Genomic DNA, 21,000 nt, shown 5'->3' with positions numbered 1-21,000 from the left:
TATTATTTCGTTTGATGAATATATAGATATCATGCTACATTATCGATTTACGTTTGATTTGTTAATGATATCAAAATATCTTATGTTAAATGTTGGTGTGTAATCACTATAGTAGATTTAGTGACTGTGATATCGACATGTCAGAAAAGACAAAAAATGACCAGAGTAATCCGGGAATTAACCATTAACTATAACATAATCAATTTCAACATAATAAGCCTATAGAATAGCTATTTATTAATGCATAAAATAACCTTTTTAACTAGCCGCGCATCGTGCGGGGTAAAATATCTAGTGTATATATATATATATATATATTAAAACAGTAGTTATCATGACGTTTTAAAGACATCCACTTCACTTCAAAACTATTCTTAAACATTGCCACATAAAATTTTTTTCTATGTGGCATCTCCATGTTTTTCCTCACAATATTTATTTTTTATTATCATTTATATATACTAATCAAAACTATTATAAAATATCAATATAATAATAGTCTAATGTGCATATTTTCGATCAAAGTTACAATCTATAGAATATTAAAATAGCAATATTAAATCAATTTTTTAATATCATGGGTATTATATCAATTGCATATGTATGCAAATCCCAAATTTTGGCAACCAAATTTTAACTATTACTCCTGTATATTTATAATATTATTAATATAGTAATATATTAATTTAGATCTTCAAACTAATAAAATAAGAATATCAGTAAATAATGTAATATCTAATATCTATAACTATACATAAAACTATACCTTCTAAATCTTTCTGAAAAGGCAGATTTTCCTCCTTTCATAGTTTCGTATGAAATTTACAAATTCCGTTTTTATTTATCTCTAATTCTTCTCCTATAAGTTATTCATCATCAACAACATTAAATATAAATTTATATATACATGCTTACAAAACAAGTTATAATTGTCAAAAGTTAGTATTAATACATATATAACTAAACAACACGAATAACCTTTTTAAATAGCCGCACATCGTGCGAGTAAAAGACCTAGTATATATATATATATATTAAAACAAAACCTTTAATATTAAATTGGAAAGATAATGACCGAATTTTATCTCTTATTCTTTACCATTAAATCATTTTAATGACATCATCATTAACTAAAGAATTAATCAATAGCACTTTTGGTCCTCATAATTTTAATGAATAAATGTGTCTTATAAAGTCTTTTCTATTTATTTATTTTAGTGCAATAATGATACTTCGTAGTCTTTAATAGTTTAATGTATATAAGTTATAAATAAATAAGGGTTAAGTGCATGGAAATGTAACAAACTATGTCCAAAAAGTTACTGTGTGTATGAACTTATAAAACTTTTATTGCGCCAGAATGCAATCAATTAATCATGAAAAGTTATTGTGTGCACCAACTCTAAGTCAGCTTTATTGTGTTCATGAAACTTGTTCAAGAGTCCCTTAGCATGCAAAAGTGACCGGGTAAAAAGTTAGTCGGTCACCACTTTCAGTTTAACCCGTTGACTGCTTACGTGGCATGAACACAATAACCTTTTGGGATTAGTTTATGCACACAATAACCTTACGTGGCATGCAGAACAAAAACATGTATCTAAATCCAAACAAATCCCCAAATTATATGTTCCCTAATTTCTTGTTTATTTTACTCGTTTTAATTTCTATTCACTTTCAAACCCATCTTGATAATCCCATCAAATTTGAGTCTTGAATATGTGGTCATTCAAATAACATGAAGCCCCACTAAGATCTATATGAAAACCTATCAAACTAAATAACATGAAATCTGATCAAGAACTTCAAATATGTGGTATATTCAAATTGGCATCTCTCAAAATGATGGGCAATTTCGTTATGCGCCGGAAAACAACAAAACTTCGTCGGAAAAACTTCTAAATCTGGTATCTTTCATTTTTCTCCGAAGTAAGACTCGAAATTGACACCAAACCACTCACAATCAAATCCCGAACAAATCCTATCCAAAATAAAGCTGATTGAGACTCGTCGGAAAAGATGTCAGTTCACCGGAAGAATTAAAATGATGATAACCTTGTTGTTTCTATGAATTAAAACTTGAAATTTTCATCAAAGTACTCCGAATTGAATTCCGCATAAACCTTGCCCAATAGTTGTTGTGATCTTGATCGTCGGAAAAAATGTCCGTTCGCCGGGAAAATTAAAACGATGATAACTTTGTTGTTTATTCGAGATGAAACTTGAAATTTCCACCAAGTTACTCAGTGATGAATCCCGCACAAACCCTGACCAACGCTTTTTTGTTTTGATGTCGCCGGAAAATATGGAGTCTCGTCGGAAAATGAACCGTTAGTGAAACTTAACCAATCGAAGATTCAAAAACATCATTTGGTTCAGATTTTGACCGCGAGTAAAACCTTATGAATTTTAGATCGATTTGCTGACCAACGGGATTGAGATCGAAGAGAGAAGATGAAAGAAAAGTTGTTAAATCTTTTTCTGATTTCTTTTGTTTTATTTTTTTTAATTAATTATTACATTGACAATGAAAAGTTGACTCAATATCAGGTTTGTGATATTGATTTGGAATTTGTCACCCACGTGGAGAGGTAACCGGTTCCACATAAGCAAAATCCATTTTGAGTGTTACTATAACCATAAGTCCATAACTTCAAGTTTCCTGAACACAATAAAGCTGACCTAGAGTTTCTGCACACAATAACTTTTCATGATTAGTTGATTGCATTCCCCATTTGCTACATGATTCAGATTGTTTATTCCTTCAGATATTCAAAGAATTGATCATGTAAATGATTAATATATCTTACATTTGTACACGACAACACATTTTCGAACACTTCTGAACACGCGTTTAATTAAATAAGAAATAATTAATTGTATAAGGTTTACGTAAGGAACGTTATGTTGCCCGGATATATAAGTTTGGTTTCTTTGTGTGTATTTATTTTCAAACCATAGCAGAAAGCATATATGCAACCATTATTCTCTCATAAAAGCCACTCCCCATCCCACCTATAACTTTTCCGACACGCACTAGTAGTGTGTATATATTACTATTACTTAACATAAAAATAAAAAAAATTACAACTTGTTGGAATAGAGATGTTGTACCAGTTAATGGTGCTAGTAGTTCTCTATGGCAGGACCACGGCAGCAACTTGGTGCGTAGTCAGAAGCGATGCCTCGAGGGAGGCATTACAAGTTGCACTTGACTACGCTTGTGGTGCTGGAGCCGATTGTGCACCTATACAACAAACCGGTCTTTGTTTTCTACCAAACACGATACAAGCACACGCCTCGTATGCCTTCAATAGCTATTACATGCGTACTTCTATGGCCCCGGGAGCTTGTGATTTTGCTGGTACTGCCACCATTGCCAAAACCGATCCAAGTTAGTACAAACTTAACAATTTTCTTTTGTTATAGTATATCTAACATCGTTAATAATGTACATTTACATATGTTTTGCTTTATTTATCTATGGTAATTTGTAATTGTGTTTGATGTTTAAAGGTTATGGATCCTGCAATTATCCAGCTTCCCCAAGGTAAATCTCATTTCATTTTTTTTGGTTACAACATATTTGAAGTTTGTACGTAGTCAATGTTAACGTAAACAAAAAACAGAAAACTATGGACCAAATTACGTATGTCACATCATTTGGATATTAACCAATTTAGTAAAACTTGACTTAAAATTGTTATGTTTATGTCGAGATAATATAAAAATGCATATCTTTTTCATATTAAGTGTAAAAAATATAAGTGTGTGGCTGAAGCATTATATATTTGTCAAGTTTTAATAATATATCGTTATTGTAGTTTTCTTTTCTCACGATGAGTAATTAACTAGCTAGTTACTAATGAGTATAATTATATCTATTTGTTTGACAAGAAGGGCAACATAGTTTTTGGAACTAAAATTTCTATAGTACATTTGCATGCGTGCTATATTTTAAATTTTGAATGAGCATGTATATATGATATATACAAAAAGACCAGTAAAGCTTTAAGGTTGTCAATAATAAATATTTTTATAGAATATACTTTATATATGCATGTAATAATACATTAATAACAGAGTAAATTGTTATTATAGTACATTAATTTCTTAACAACATATATGATATATCGCATGTAATTGCCAATCATGATTAACGTCTCTAATAATTGTCACTACCAAAATAAAATAAACCTGAAACACTATACACATATAAAATATCAGAATATGTACAAAGAAAGTTAACGAAAAAGAAATACTATAGTCGGTTTTTTTCGATTGTAATGATTACTCTAGTTTTTTTCTCTGTTTTCTTTTACTTTCCCTGGAAAAAGGGAAGGAAAATAACGAGAATTTTGAAGTGAAATATGAGTTGGGCTCATGGGCCCACATCTTTTTAAAGTGGCCCTATATATATTTTGACTACTCGGGTTACTTTTAGACTTTTGGTTTAAGTTTTGTTTATCCTGACATTCTTTCATAACTTTAGCATATTTCTAGTTGGATTTTTGTCTGGTTAGAAAAAGATAAAGTATTTCATGGTAAACATTATGTTTTGATATGATTTAGTAGAGAAGACAATTTTACTATAAGCTTATTAGCCTAATGCTATGCGAATGTCCAAAGTAGGTTATACGAAAAACTTTTTTAGAATGATTTAATTCAAAAAATTGGGGAACCAACGCAAACATTATACATAATCAATTGATGATCTTCACTATAAATGGACTAATGCTAGCAATGTTTTTGTATTGTTAGCGCCGCCGGAGGTACACCTATACCAGGAAGTGGAGGAGCAACGACAACAGTTACTCCGAGTTCCAACATCACACCCTTACCACCATCGACCATTGCACCACTATTTGGGAGAGGCGGGGGCCTAAATTCGATTGGCATGGTACCTACGTTAGATACATCCTCTAATGTGAAAACTTTTCCCGAGTTTTCCATTATCAATATTATAATTCTAAACATAATTTTATTAGTGTCTAAGTTATGAGTCTTTTTGTAGTACGATTTGTTTCATGTTTTTGGAATTTAGGACAATTTTGTTGTAACTTAAGCAATCAAATTTTTTTCCTTAATCATCTATTTATAATATGTGTTGATTGTTATTATTATAACCCTGTTGACAAATTTGGTTTTTGTCGCAAATTTAGTGAGTTTGATTCAATTATTAAAATAATAACACTAGTATCTATGCATGACATTAAGACTAGACTTTTTAAAACAACTGATAACTAACTTAATGATCGTCATTCTTATTTGTGGTGTAGTGTTTTTGTCAAAGTTGATACCAAGTAATAAAATAAAATTCCATTTTATATACTTTCATTCAATTCTAAGATTATATTAATTAGGGGTGAGCAAAAATCGAAAACCAAAAAAACTGAAAAAACGAGCCAAAAAAACCGAAAATCGAACCAAACCAATTGGTTTGTTTTTGGTTTTCTAAAAACCAAACAGATTGGTTTGGATTTCGGTTTCATATAAAAATGTAAGAACCATAAATATGTTGAAAAAGATTTTTTTTAAAAAAAAATATGCTTAATTTTTTAAGATATATGATAAATAAAATGACACAGGAGTATTTGATTATTTTTGTCATCAATAGAGTCCAAAAATCCAATTCAAGTAGAAAGCCACCAATCAACCACTCCACAAAATCCACTATTTTGTCACCAACAGCATCCATTTCCAAATTCCAACCCGGCCCGATTATTCTTCTCCTCCCCCAAATCACACTCCCCAAAACACACACATACACACACAGTTTGATCAATCAATTAATCAATGAATCGCAGTGAGAGATCTGTTTAGAATACTGTGTTTGTGTTTTTGAAAACAGATCTATTAAGCTATCTATTCACCGGCTACATTTGATCTCAAAAAAAAAAAAAAAAAAAAGAAAAAAGAAATGAATATATTCAGATTGGCAGGTGATATGACACATTTAGCGAGTGTTCTCGTTTTACTTCTCAAAATTCACACCATCAAATCATGCGCTGGTACACTTTTTTTGGCCTTAATTTTCTCTGTTTTTACTTTTATTTGCAGTGGTTTATTATATAGATATATATGTATGTATACACACACACAAAAACATTTTGTTAAATTAGGGTTTATCTTGTTAAATTGTTAGATTATGTGATTGTTTTTCAATGAAAAATGTTGCTTGATGAAGGATTTAAGTGAATTTACGCAATTTGCAGTTGGAACGTACTTTTGTGTAGCATATATAAAAACACACACATACACACTAGACGGATACCCGTGCGATGCGGCGAGTGGCGGCGGCGATTAATGTAGGTTATTAGATGTAAAGGTCATTGATGTAAAAGGGGTAGGTAGTGTATCTATTTTAGGAGTTTAGGGGTAGATGTTGTAAATTAAGTTCATTAAGAGTATTATAGGTATATCAAGTGAACGATGTTTCAATTAGTGAATAACGGTTTTCTTTATATATGAATGACCTTAGATAACGTGTTTAGTTGCAAGTTTAGAAAACAGGAGTTGTATATATAGAAATGGAGAATTTTTAGTAAATTATAAAATTGAGTTTTCCAAGTGGTAGTTGTAAGTCGGAAAAGTTTTCTGTTTTCAATGATAATTATTTTGGAAATATCACATTTTCTGTTTTCTAGAGTTATCTACAACTAGACACACCCTCAGCTGGTTGTATTAGTTTCTGTTATCTGCAAGTCTATATGTTTGATGTTTAATGATTAAATCAATGTGGTGAACGCTTTTAGTGGAATGTGTAAAAACTCTATGCTTATCATTGATGTATCACCGGCTAGATATTATTCATGTAGTATTCTTTAAGCATTTTTAGGGTTCAGGCCTTATTTTGTGTTTTTTCTGCACATATAATAGCTTGTTATTTTCTTGGGATATTGAAGGGGAGTGTCTTCCATTTATATGTTGGTAATTTCAATTAGGAGCAACTAAATGGAAAATGGAGAGAAAACTAACGTGACATGGTAATTTGGTTTCACTTTTTTGTTTATATAATATAAAATCTGTAAATGCTACCTTGGCTTCAACTCATGGCAACATTGTAAAATGGCGTTCTTAACGTTTACACCTCACATTGGGTTAATCTGCACAAAGCGTTGCTTGATTTTTTAGTCTATTAGTGGAGTGAAGGATAGAGTGTTTAGATGTTTGCACAAGATGGATTTTTTGTTTAGTTAGCTGGTATCTCAATTAATGGTTCCCATTAATTATTTGAGGACACACTGCATGGAAACAAAAGGAGACATTGGTAATTTGGCTCATCTTCTTTCTGTTGTTTTTGATATTTAGCTCCATTGTTTTCTGCAACTTCTTTTCGTCACGCCACCCTTTTAGATGTTACCATAATCCGTAACTAGTAATTCTTGTAAAAAGGTTAGTTATGGAATGTGTACATACGGGATCACAAGGTTACCAGCGACTTAATCTCTGCTATCAAGCACTCTAATGTGAAGGTAGGAACTTGTTTGGATCTAAGTAGTTAAGGACCAAAATTTCGGTGTTTCGGTCAAGGACTGGTATTTGAAATATCGATTATTTCAGTGGTATTTTGGTGGTATTTCGGTAATCATAATATTATAAAAAATATTATATATATACCAAAAAGATTGCAATTATACACACAAATAGCAATTATATTAAGTTAATACTCAATCTAAATATCAAAGTCAAGCTTAAAAGTGTCAATTTTTGATAGATTAGTGTTAATGCTTGAAAAATTTAGTGTTTCTTATGTTGTTTGTCAGTTTAGACAAAAATAATTTAATAAAAAATAAAAAAAAATCTGAAAAACTGGTATACCACCAAAATACCACCGAAATTTGGACCGAAATTTGACCGATTTCGGTGAGATTTCGGTAAATTTCACCGAAAATCTCGGTACCAAAATTTTAGACAAAAATCTTTACTGGTATACCAGTGGAGGACCGAATACTGAAATACCACCGGTATACCACTGGTATACCACCGAAATTGACTACATAGGTTTGGATGACTTTTAATTGATTCAAGAATAGAATAATAGATGAATCTGGATAGGAAGTGAACTTTTCCTTGAACTCGTGACAGTATTTTAATACGTCTTTCATTATGTGCCTTTTGAAATGCTTACCGTTTGAAATTCTTAGTTAAATGCTAATGAGGTTAGGCATTGTAAGCAAACATGTTTAGTGTTACCCATATTTTATATAATCATTCTGTAAAGTTGTATCTAAACTTGGATAACTTACTATATACACTGTAGAGACCATAAAATCATATTACTTTGTTTGATCTTTTACTTTTTGTGTTACGTACAGGGGTATCATTGAAAACTCAGGAGCTCTATGCATTGGTCTTTGCTACTCGTTACTTGGATATATTTACTGATTTTATCTCACTATACAATACTGTCATGAAATTGATCTTCCTTGGGAGCTCTTTCTCTATTGTATGGTACATAAGGCGCCACAGGGTTGTGCGTAGATCCTATGACAAAGAACAAGACACCTTTCGTCATTATATTCTCACGCTACCTTGTTTACTTTTGGCCTTGCTTGTTCACGAGAAGCTAACTTTCAAAGAGGTATAAATAACTTGCTTCTTGATACTAGTTATTTCAGTCAAGCTCAGATACCGTCTACCTGGCACAAGAAATCCTTAATTAAAGGATTTGTATTAACTATCGACCAAATATATATATTTTCGTCATTTACTGGAAAAATCTTGAGGTGTAGATCCTGACCTAAGGACTCAAGATTATGCCAATGAAATAAGTCTTTCGCATTAATTCAAGGTGGCATGTGTTGAATGACATTCAAAAATGGGTATTTTTATACTTATTTTGTTAAATTTTCAAATAATAGCCAAATTTGATTATATAGATTAAAAAAACTTCATTAATTCAGTATATATGTGATAATTGCCTGCTCTAGTATATCATGTATAATCCAGTAATGTGATATGAACAGGTTATGTGGACATTCTCCTTATATTTGGAAGCAGTCGCAATACTTCCTCAGCTAGTCTTGCTGCAAAGAACAAGAAATATTGACAACTTGACTGGTCAATACGTTTTTCTACTTGGGTAATAGACTTTTGCAATACTTGCTGGATTCCCTTTTTTTTCATCTGTTTAATGATCGACGAATGCTCTGTATATGTCTTTAGAAATAGCCAGAACCCTACATCTTAGGCTGCTTAGATATTTGGATACATTAGACATTACTACTTCATTTGAAATTGCATTTTAAACTCGATTACGAATTTCCAGTACATGTGAAATATGTAAGCATTTAATATTGAATAGAAACTAAATGTTTTTGGCTTCCTGCAGAGCATACCGGGCTTTATACATATTGAATTGGATCTACCGTTACTTCACTGAACCTCATTTTGTCCATTGGATCAGTATGTCTCTCCCTCTCTTTCTCTCTCGAAATCACACCATATACTTATATCTTATATCTTTGCTGCAAATAATTATATTATGTATATGATAGTTTTTTATTCATGTCTAACTCACGAGCTTTAAGGACTTCTCTAATTCTTTCCTGGTGTTTGTAGCTTGGATAGCAGGGTTAGTCCAGACATTGCTGTATGCTGATTTCTTCTACTATTACTTTGAAAGGTAAATGCTACATGTTATTAGTCAAAAGTTTCACAACATTTACTTATAAATGGGTCATTTTGGGTAATGTTATATATCTGATGGTTCAACTTGGATTAAAAAAAAGATCCGCTGATGAATGGGTGCTATGGGTTTAACGCTACGAAAAATAACCTTTTTGAAATCATAATTTACACCTTGCCCGAATCTTATTGACCTAGTCATGGGCAAAAGTCGGTTTCGGACCTGAACCGGTTCGGGGAGTGTTGACTCGGATCGGTTTTGACTGTGAACCCGAACTGGTTTGGAACCAGATTTGGGCATGGAAAACCCGACCCATTCGAAACAGTGTTGGGTCAACCTAACTCGAATCTTATTGACCCATCACTATAATTACCTGTGTTGACCCGTGTCTCTACCTGCTCGTTTGGCCGCATGTGGCAACCACTGTATCATACATAATTTTAGTTTATATTGCTTATGCTATGTGTGGTGACGTCTTGTTATTGGTTTCTGATGAATGTAGCTGGAAGAACAATGTAAGGCTCCAATTACCGGCTTAAACTTGGCCTTTTGACAACGATAATGCCGGTTGAGAGTTCAGAGTTGTAAGAATCATACCTGATTCTCCTAGGGTTGTTTGACGATTTCGATTCTTTCAATTTTGTATTAAACTCCCATGTGGTTCTTATATACTCAAAAAATGGGGCTCACCCTAAACAGATCAGTATGTATCAGTGATTATAGAGTATCCAACTTTCTTTTTTTAGTGTTGACCACTATATAATAGCTTCATTATACTCATAATGCAGTGCATTGGTGATAACTTTAAATTAAGAGGAAGGCAGGTCATTTATGCTGGTGTTATTGATAGCAGGTCCAAGAAATGGCAGCCCCCGATGAGGGGCTTCTTGAAACTTGAAAGTCTCCCCCCCTTTAATTGTGACAAAAGAAAAAAAAAAGAGCTTTGACAATTACCCAATATGGTCTCTGAAGTGAACATTTCAATGATAATTAACTTAATGACAATGCGACATTATTAGTTATGGACATCTTTTTGCTGTAGTTAAATTAATCAACATAAAACTCAGACGCAAAATAGTTTCTTTATACTAGCCAAAGTTAATATCCAAAAACATGCTCTTTCAATTCTCAAAGTAGCAAGGTTGGATCAAGTGGTTAACACCGTCGTGGAAGCAGCTTCTCTACACCGTCGTGGTAGGGGTAAGGTTGTCTACATCTTAACCCCCCCCCCCCCCACCCATATACCGTCGAAGTATTGAGACCCAAAACCCATAGAGACGGCATTGGGCGTACTTACTTTATGTTCTTCAATTCTCAATTCTTTAAATACTTTTCATTTAACTACACATGTTCAAAGCTTCCTTTCAAAATTAGCTCACCTAAACCTATCCTCAAAGCTTTAAGTTCAACACATACTTTACTTTTATTTTGTTTTTATATAACTGAAGTTATACGTGAAAAGACAATTGGTCTATGATATGTTTGATGAAACAATTAATAAGGTTAAATGTACTAACACAACTTTGGGATCCAACCTAGATCCAAGTTATAGTTGCTTGATGGATTGAAACATTAATTGGTCAAGTTGTAACTATTGTACACTAAATACTAATAATTAAGGTTTTTTTTTTTTTACTCATTTGCATATCAGATATACTTTTCACTCTTTTACTAGCTATCAGTCTATCACCGTCATCATCCTCTTTTAAAAAACGGAAATAAAACTCATTTTTGCCTTCATTCATTTCGTGTCTCATATTCCCTTCTTTCTGAAGCCCTTATATATATCATACGATTTGCTTACAAGTATATTCTTTTTGAAAATCAAACACTAGTGTAAGTAGGTAAGGTCTATATCATTTTTTTAAAAAAAAAAAACATGTATATACTATATAAGACCAGGAAAAAACTTTAAGCTCATAAAGAATTTAAAAATGCAAGTAGAAGTTCTTATGAACTCCAAATAACTCAAAGGAACCAAAACTATAATATAATTCTAGAGAGACACTAAAGAAATAAGTATTAGAAAGTTTTCTTTCATATCTTGGATGGTTTACAATTCAAGCCTTGAGGGGGAAGCTATCTTTTATAAGAAAATGAATGTGCTATATGACATCATACATATGAAAATATCTACATATAAAAATCTAGATGGAAAAGTTCTAATAAATGTTTTAATCTTTACGGGTGATTAAGACCTTATTTATATTTAAGCACACTTAACATACACTTATCATACTTATTAGTACAATATTAAACAAACCACGACACATATTAAACTTCTTCCTTGGATTAAGGATCTTGGGACTAGATTACGGTAGTAGATTATCACCATTGATCAAAGCATCAATCATCACCATTGACTGTATCGTCATATGTTGGAACTTTGAACTCATGCACTTTAGAAAAAAAAAATAAGCTTATTGGGATAATTAATATAATCATGCTCTTTCACACCCTTTCGTGTGATCTTGTATGTCTTTCGTTTTATGTAGAATTTGTAGGTGCGTTTTTGCGACATCTGAATTATTTACATTTGCTAGCTCCATACGGGTTTGTATCCAACTTTCATGTTTTTTTTTTTTTTTTTTTTTAATTATATTTTTAAATGTCTAGAGGGCTCATATCATATTAAGCTTGGATAAAGTCTCCCATACAACATATGTGGGTATTTTTGTGATGGGTATGTATAGAGTGATCAAACAACGTTTTTTAGGGGGTCTTCTCAAGAAATATATCCATTCGTGTTTTGGAAGATAACGTTGGAAAAAACAGAGAGTGTTGAGTTAACTATTGGAGTATGCTCCTCACTCGTATTGAACTAGGTAGGTTACTAGTTTTAGGAGTTAATGGCAAAGGCAATGTCAAAAGCTTTAGTGAGATAATATAAAAAGCTGAAACTTTCTATTAGTAAAGTATTAATTGTTTTGATGCGGGCGTATTAAATATGATGGTCTGGGTAAAATTAAGGACATCTAGAGACTTTTCATGAGTTCTATAGTAATGGTGTGAAACGTCTATAACTTTTTGAGGGATTTTTCTACTATGTTATACTTTGTGATTACTTCATTGGGTTGGGAGTGGACTCATAGGAGTACTCATCAGAGTAGGAATCTGATTCATCATCTATTTTTAGGAGATTGATTGAGCCACTTTTTAAGGCGGTTTTTAGGTTTTCTAGCATAGGTTATACATGAAGGATGATATGATTCTCCTCTTTATTGAGTAGAAATTTTGCGGCTTTTGAGAAGGCTATCATCATGCTATCATCAACAATTTATTCTTTTGTCTTGCTTTTTGATGGTTGCTATTTCATACTTTTAGACGAGACACTTTGTGATGCGGAAGCTTTTTTAGCTTGTTCTTTTGACTAAAGTTGTAATCATGGAGATGTTTTTGTGAAAAATAACACTCATAATGGTTGCAGGTCAGAAGTCATTTTCACAAATGGGGTAGTTGCTAAACTCCATGGGTCATTAGGAAGGGTTTCTATCCGTTGTTTATCTTGCCTTTCGAGTGCCTTAGGGAATATATTGTTACTTCTTCTTTGTACAAAGTTTTAGGAGTATCATGATTCAATCTCTATTTAGTCTAGCTAGCATATTTTCAGATTGTAAAATTGGCCTAGGAATTTCTGAATCTTTTATAATCATAATTTATTCTAAAGAATGATTTTTGTTACAACGTGTTTCGAATTATTTTCAACTCATCATATAAGAGTGAGTAAGGGTAAACTACGTTATAGTGAGTGGACATGCGTTAATGATTTTACATAAAACCCTCAAAGACGTATTAATAGTAAGATTTGAACCCATAACCTAAATCATATGTAAGTTGATGTAGCTCCATTAGGATTTAAGAATACTTATCTTGTACAACAAACAAACACCAAACTCATCAAAACCGGGTCGGGTCAATTACAATCGTACGAATATAAATACAAACCCCCCCTAACTTCAACATCCTTCCCTTCCACAACCAAATAACCCCCAAATTCTAAACGATCACCGTGAAAAATGGCCGGAGTATCATTAAAGTGCGGAGATTGCGGAGCTTTATTAAAATCAGTCGAAGAAGCACAAGAACACGCTGAACTCACCAAACACGCTGATTTCTCTGAATCTACTGAACCCGTGCTAAATCTTGTTTGCTCCACTTGCGGCAAACCCTGCCGCTCCAAAACTGTACGTATATGTATATATATATATATATATAATTCTGTATCTATATGTTTCAATTATGAAAGTTTTAATCTTGAGTTACATGTGAAAATCTTGATACAGGAGAGTGATCTGCATACTAAGAGGACTGGACATACTGAATTTTCCGATAAGACGTTGGAAACGGTGAAACCGATTGCGTTAGAAGTTGCTAAGAGTAATAATGATGTGGATATGGTTGATGCTAGTACCAGCTGTGAACCCGAGGGTATTTTGCTCAATTTTTATCTTTATTAGATGTAGCTGGCGATATATATACTGTATATGATTGTATAGATATCGTCTATTTTGCATCATTGTTAGTAATAGTGATTAACTTGATAGTTTTTGGGTCACTTTGGGTTTACATTATTGTTTAGATCTTTATAGAAACCAAAAGTTTTGAGCTTTAAATAGCCCCTGGATAGATTGTTACCAAACACACTCGTGAAAGATTTTTTTGCATCCATGTTAGTGATATGTGTTAGTCTTTGAACATGGTTTCGTTTTGTACACTACAAGACGAGTTGAATTGGATGATTTTTCTGACGAACCATACGTTTGGCTTTTTAGTGAGTGGGTAAAGTAGTCAAGTTTTGATCTTTTGTTATTTACAAATCAAATTGTGTTGTTCCAATCACCCCCCTTTTAGAAAAAAGTGATATTTCTCATATTTGATGACTAGCGGCGATGGCATCAATATGACTGATGCAAGTACTAGTGAACCAGAGGGTTTTTAGTCAATTAAATCATTTTTTTTAGAACTAAGAAGTAGTTGATTGAAAATTTCATAGATTTTGTTGTTGTAATCTGATATATATAAAAAGTTCTGATTTTTACACAACCAACAATTTGAAATTGATAGTTTTATCTTCATATCTATTATCTTAATACAGTTGGCTTTTGTGTGAGAGGGTGATATTGCTAAGTTGAAACATTTTGCGTTGTGTTCAAATCATCTTGATGTTTTGTTATATTGGATGAACTGGTGTTTGTTGCTTTCGTTTCTAGTATTTTTGCTATTATCTGTGTGTATTCTGATGTCTGTATTTTTCATGTGTTTCTTTTAGAAATGGTTGTTCCTGATGTGGATTCAAAACTACTTGAGGAGCTTGAGTCGATGGGTTTCTCAAAGGAAAGGGCCACCCGGGCACTTCATTTCTCGGGTGAGTAGGATGATGCTGTCTTTTGATGTTGCTAATAAAAACAGATTCTTTTTTTTGTTGTCCTTTGGTTCATCTATATAAGTACCATGATTACATTCAGCTTAGGGGTTGTTTGTGATTTCTTATATAAAAAATTTATATTTATGCTTTTAAGCAGAAGCAGATAATTAGCTTATTGTAAGGTAAACTTGTAATCTGAATCCATCTAGAATACTAGTTTGAAAGAATTAATCTTAAACACAATTGTAAATGGATTAGTTCAACTTCACTTAAGCAGACAAGCATAAGTAGTTTTTTCTATCCAAACACTGAAAAGTGTTGATATGCTTTAATGATATGCATGAAGCAAATAAGCTGTTTAAATGGGCATATCCCAAACACCCTCTTTTTTTAGATTAGTGATTTCTTTATTTACATTTTTTTGGTATTGACTTAATTCTGTCATTTGTTTTCAGGCAACTCGAGTCTTGAGGCCGCTGCAAATTGGATTGTTGAACATGAGGAGGATGCAGACATAGATCAGTTACCTTTGGTATTCTCACTCTCTAGCTCTCAGACCTCAATACCTCACTAACGTTAGTGTCTAAGAAGTTTTACTAGCAAATATGTGTATTTTAAGAACTTCCTAATAATTTCCGCATGAAGTTCTTGGTGGTGCTCTCATGCCTCTCTCACGTAATGCTTGTGCGCTGTGACTTTATTAAAGGGCATGTGGATTTTGGTGAATGTCTAAAAGCAGCATTCACATTACTATGTTATATCTAGACAATATATGAAACAGAACTCATGTCTTGTCTAATGAGCGTCATTTTGTTGACTATGTCGATAGGCACACAGTCATGTGATGATTCATATATCGAATTCTTTAATTTGTTATTTGCAAAATTAACTTTCAGAAGATTACTTTTGTTATATCATTGTTGTTCATAAACAAGATCGATATCGTTATTTTGTTTCATGTTATTATCTGCTAGGTGCCTAAGAGTAAATCAGGGCCTCCCAAGCCTTCTCTTACTCCTGAAGAAAGAAAAGCAAAAGCACAAGAGCTAAAGTATGATTTGTTAACCTGCTTTATATATCATTTAAAGTACTGTGCAACTTCTCTTTATTTATACAATTTACCCTTTTATCCTTAAGGGAACGAGCTCGCAAAAAGAAAGAAGAGGAAGAAAAGAGAATGGAAAGAGAAAGAGAGAAGGTAATCAATTTTTTCTATGGACATAATAAATTTAATATTTCTAGTTGTTCTTAACATAGATGTGGTTTATGACATGCAACAAAGTATTTTCATCTCATGTAATTTGTTCGATTGATGTAGCTAAAATTCAACCCTATGCTTATTATATATTCAATCGCATACTTACATTGGCATTCAAATGTCTGTCAGTCATATAGGGACCTGCATGAATTTAATTGGGTTATAATGTAGTGAATTATGTAGACAGATATATTAATTTTTTATTTTTTTTAATAAAAAAATCATGTACGTATTGAAGGTCAATACAAACTAAAGAAATTATGTCACATTTATAACTCGTTTAACATGAAGAACTTTGTTAGGAGCGGATTCGAATCGGTAGGGAACTACTGGAAGCAAAGCGTATAGAGGAAGAAAATGAGAGGAAACGGTAACTCACTATTTTCATCTTTTCCATAAGTAAGTTTGTATGTTTTTCTAACAGGACACTTTTCTGTATTTTGAAGTATTATAGCGTTGCGCAAAGCAGAGAAAGAGGAGGAGAAAAGAGCTAGAGAAAAAATTCGTCAGAAATTGGAAGAAGACAAGGTCTTGAGAATTTTTATTCAGCATGCATAATGCGTAGTCTAATGATAATAATGATAATGTTGATGATGTTTTTATTAGCCAACACTTATTGTCACATAAAGTTTATATCATGAATTTAACTTACAAGTTACAATGGAAAATACTGTTATTGGTCTAAAGTTTTATGATGTTTTTTTGTTTAAAAGTAATAGAATGTATGTTTTATAGGCTGAAAGGAGGAGAAAGCTTGGTTTACCTGCAGTAGATCCCACTGCTCCCAAACCTGCTGCTCCCGTGGTGGAGGAAAAGAAGGTATTGCATATCTATAAAATATTGAGGTGTCGAAATGAGTGAGTTATACGATCGGACCGGCTTACTAACGCTTCACTATCCATTTCCTTTGATTTTTGATGTGCCCAATTGATACGTACCTAGAGCAGAAAGAAAGTCTAGGGTGGTTAAGTGTCAAGTTACAATACTATTTAGCTATATTTGGTAATTACTTTGGGTCCAAGTTAGGTTAAGTGATGTTTATGTTTAAATAAGGCTGCCGTGCCATCAGTTTGAGGGGAAGATTATTATTATTGTTCTTAGGAAATTAGGGATGCTGGAGCATCATACCAGATTAGGGCTACTGGAGCATTGTACCAGATTATCTAAATAAGTTATTGTCGTGATTTATCTTGTTCTTTCTCTATTTTCTGGTCTGATACACATTACCAATTTGATTTTAGAACTGTAAAGTATTCAAGTCTTTTATGCATCTGGATAGATTTCGGATGACCTACTCAACCTAATTGTCCAGTTTCCTGTTTAGTTAACTCCTTTTAAGTAACCCGTTTATTCAGTTAGTGAAAAACATAGCCCAAATTTACCCATTTATATGCAAATGGCTCAAAATTTTCAGCCATTATATTGTTCTTTTTAAATTTTTACCATCTTTAGAGATATAGTATTACCTTGTTTTTTATCCCAACCTAAAAGTGCTGTTATGAATTCGCACATTTCTCGATGATCCGGTCCTACATGTATTCCATAATTTGAGTAGGTTGTTTGGTAGGAATGTATGTAAAGTAGAAAACGTGTTAATGAAGAATCTTTATGGTCTTTGTTACAGAGCTCATTGCCCGTCAGGCCTGCTACAAAAGCAGAGCAAATGAGAGAGTGTTTACGATCTCTTAAGCAAAGCAATAAGGTAAATAATTATTAGTTTAGATATGGGGATTTGTACTTTCTTTTCTAGTTCAAAGATGCAAGCATGTCAAAAGGTCAAAAGGCCGCATGGTCTTTATACTGATTTTATTATGATGAAAGGCCACATGGTTTTTGTAAGACATTATGATTAGTAATTTTGCTGATTAATATGTTCTGTGAAAATTAGAGGTGCAAAATGGTTGGATTGGGTAATGGGTCATTACTTTTCAGAACTCTTGTGTTAGCCCAATGGTACCGCCCCCTGTCAAGGGTTCTAGGCAGCTCGATAAGCGCGGGTTCGAATCCTGGCGAAGCCAGAATTTGTGCCCACCTAGTTCCTGGGGTCTCACCGGGGATGCCAATATGCGGTAGTGCGGCATGGTACCAATATGGTACATGGGGCTAAGTGGTTCCTACCCACCTACCATTTTTTATTAATAGTTGGTGTTAGATATGAATGGAAAACAAAGAAGCCTATACTACCTTATTAGAGTAGCAGCAGTTGAGTTTATGGTAAGTTTTTATTTGACTCCATGCTTGGTTTCGAGTAGGATGACGAGGCAAAAGTGAAAACAGCATTCAATACCCTTCTGACATATGTCAAAAATGCTGCAACTAAGCCAGAGGAGGAGAAATTCCGGAAGATCAGACTTAGTAATGCTGCCTTTCAGGTCAGACTTGTTACATCTCAGTTTTTAAATCTATGTTTTTTGTTTATCAACCCCTTAAATGTTTTCGATGAATATTGCTTCATATGGCATACATTGGCACTGATCATTTGAAAGACCTTTTATCTGCCACTAATGAGACTAAAAGGCCAATCTGCCACCCATCTTTGAAATGTATGTATTTTTTGGTGGATAGTTAAGTTATTACGTATTCGACAATAAACATTGCCAAGGATATGTTTTCGGTACTTGATATTTTTACATGCATAAATATTGTTTGTAATATAAGATATTGTCATATGTTTGGCACGTCAAGTTATGCACATAAAGGGATAAGTACATGGGAATGTAATGAACTATACATAAATGTTTATGTTGTGTAATGAACTACTAAAATCTTTATTGTATGTAATTATCTTTCAAATCTCGGTTATTGGATGTACCCGACCTATCAAAAACTTACAAGTGGCAGCTTATATAGTTGCCACATATACCCGGGTACATCCAATAATCAAGATTTGAAAGTTTATTACATACAATAAACATCTTAGTAGTTCATTACACAACATAGACATTTGTGTATAGTTTATTACATTCTGAAGTACTTATCCCTGCACATAAATTATACGCTCATTTAACTTGTGTGTCCTTAAGTTTCATTTTTTGTGCTTATCTTATGTGTTGAACAACTGAGAGAACAGTGGTTTCTTCGTAGGGTATCTTTTTTCCTGTTAAAACACTAATATCCAGTATGGAAGCTGCACTAATGTTCAATGACAAATACAAAAATAATTTGTTGTTCACTGGCAAAAAAGGTCTTTCAAAAGATGGCTTATAAACATACCCTATTGGTATTTGAAAGGCATAAATATATCAAAAGCTTAATGGGGACTACAGGTTATCTTTTTCAATACCCTTATTTTCTAGTTCTCTTGAGTCTCGCCCCATATATGCCTGAAGTACGCCGTGTGGTGAAAGCTTATTATGTTGGTCAATACCTTAACTTCTTAAGTATATACTATTAGAGACTAGAAAGGGATTCAATGCTACTACTAGAAACGAGAAAGGATTTAATTGCTATTGCTTCAGTTCAAAAATAAAATGCAACTTTTTACCAAAAAAAATTAATAAAATGCAACTCTTTGTTGTAAAGGTGACAATTTATTTCGCGTCTTCATTTGTTCGACACCATATTAAACATAATGAATGATAGCTTTGAGTAGTGATATATCCTACTAAATATCCTATGACTAACATGATGGTGACACATGGAAAAATCAAGAGAGGAGATGATGAAAGAGAATGAGTGAAATTGACATGTCATAAAGTTATTTTTAGGAAGATTTGTTTGGTATATAAATCATTTATTTTTTAAACTTGACACTCAATGTGAGGTAGCAAATTGATTATGAAAATTAAGAAGAGCTTTTGATTTTTTTACATTTTATATGCACATCTATTGGAAGTATGTAACTCACTATTTTATTGGTTGATCTAACAGGATAGAGTTGGGAAATTGGAAGGTGGCATAAAGTTTCTTGAGCTATGTGGATTCGAAAAGGTAGAAGAGGGCGAATTCTTGTTTCTGGCTAGAGAGAAAATTGACAGAGCAGTGTTAAATTCAGCCGGGACCGAGTTGAATAGTGCCATAAATAACCCCTTCTTCGGGGTTCTTTGATTTCAAATAAAACACCATCTTTTAGTAATTACTTTTCTCATTTGAGTCACTTTACTACCCTCGGGTCAAAGGTCAATGTAAAAGTTTCTGTTTAGGTACTTTTCTCTTGTTAATTTCTTCATACTCAAGTATTTTGGTTGTTTTTCCTGAATTTCCTATGAAGTGTGCAAGTTGTAGTTTTGCTATATGGTATATCAGATAATATTCAATAACTATAAGTGCTTCTGATACAAAGAATCTTTGTGGACTAATTACTTTTCTAGTTGGGGATCATGTCATGTTGTATCGCAGGGGTTCCGTTTTACGACTTTGGCAATCAAATGTACCTGTAAGAATGTGGCTCACCAAAGGGGTTCAAAGTGGAGTATGCGATATGAACTAAAGCAGTTTTTGCTAATGTAAAATCATGTTATCCTTTTCTTTCTTTCTTTTTTTTTTTGAACAGCAAAATGGAATTTTATCCATTTTGTTATATGTTTCCTTTTTAGTTTCTACTCACATTTATATATACACAGATTGTTTTCAAAGTGGAGTATGCGGTTAAATTTTATTTTCTTGTATAAAAAAACTAGAAAAGTTAAATCTAAAAAAAACTTGATTCTTTACTAAGATGCAAAACAGTAATTTTCAACTTCAACAACGGTTCACATATTCCATCAAGAAAATCAGAATTGAATTTATTTTGTTGATGTTTTGTTGATG

The 21,000-nt window shown here is 32.7% G+C and overlaps 3 protein-coding genes across 3 annotated transcripts; all 3 read left to right on the top strand.

Moving 5' to 3' along the window:
- Positions 1–3,050: 3,050 nt before the first annotated feature.
- LOC122584019 (PLASMODESMATA CALLOSE-BINDING PROTEIN 3-like) lies at positions 3,051–5,058 on the top strand. Its single transcript, XM_043756381.1, has 3 exons — positions 3,051–3,391; positions 3,514–3,547; positions 4,759–5,058. The coding sequence occupies exons 1-3, from the start codon at positions 3,103–3,105 to the stop codon at positions 4,997–4,999; spliced, it is 564 nt and encodes a 187-aa protein (XP_043612316.1). The 5' UTR covers positions 3,051–3,102; the 3' UTR covers positions 5,000–5,058.
- Positions 5,059–5,613: 555 nt separating this feature from the next.
- On the top strand, positions 5,614–10,373 carry LOC122582607 (ER lumen protein-retaining receptor-like). Its single transcript, XM_043755021.1, has 6 exons — positions 5,614–6,008; positions 8,316–8,581; positions 8,967–9,082; positions 9,332–9,405; positions 9,562–9,625; positions 10,131–10,373. The coding sequence occupies exons 1-6, from the start codon at positions 5,918–5,920 to the stop codon at positions 10,165–10,167; spliced, it is 648 nt and encodes a 215-aa protein (XP_043610956.1). The 5' UTR covers positions 5,614–5,917; the 3' UTR covers positions 10,168–10,373.
- Positions 10,374–13,478: 3,105 nt separating this feature from the next.
- On the top strand, positions 13,479–20,510 carry LOC122581020 (UBX domain-containing protein 1). The gene is made up of 12 exons (XM_043753160.1): positions 13,479–13,812; positions 13,912–14,056; positions 14,898–14,993; positions 15,449–15,525; positions 15,968–16,044; positions 16,131–16,191; positions 16,554–16,621; positions 16,698–16,779; positions 16,987–17,070; positions 17,876–17,953; positions 18,504–18,623; positions 20,122–20,510. Exons 1-12 carry the CDS (start codon positions 13,645–13,647, stop codon positions 20,296–20,298), a joined length of 1,233 nt encoding a protein of 410 aa, XP_043609095.1. The 5' UTR covers positions 13,479–13,644; the 3' UTR covers positions 20,299–20,510.
- Positions 20,511–21,000: the final 490 nt, after the last annotated feature.

The sequence above is a fragment of the Erigeron canadensis genome, chromosome 9, assembly GCF_010389155.1.
Source record: "Erigeron canadensis isolate Cc75 chromosome 9, C_canadensis_v1, whole genome shotgun sequence".
Classification (NCBI taxonomy): domain Eukaryota; kingdom Viridiplantae; phylum Streptophyta; class Magnoliopsida; order Asterales; family Asteraceae; genus Erigeron; species Erigeron canadensis.
Note: the sequence above shows the minus strand (reverse complement) of the source record. Positions and strands in the feature narration are given on the sequence as shown.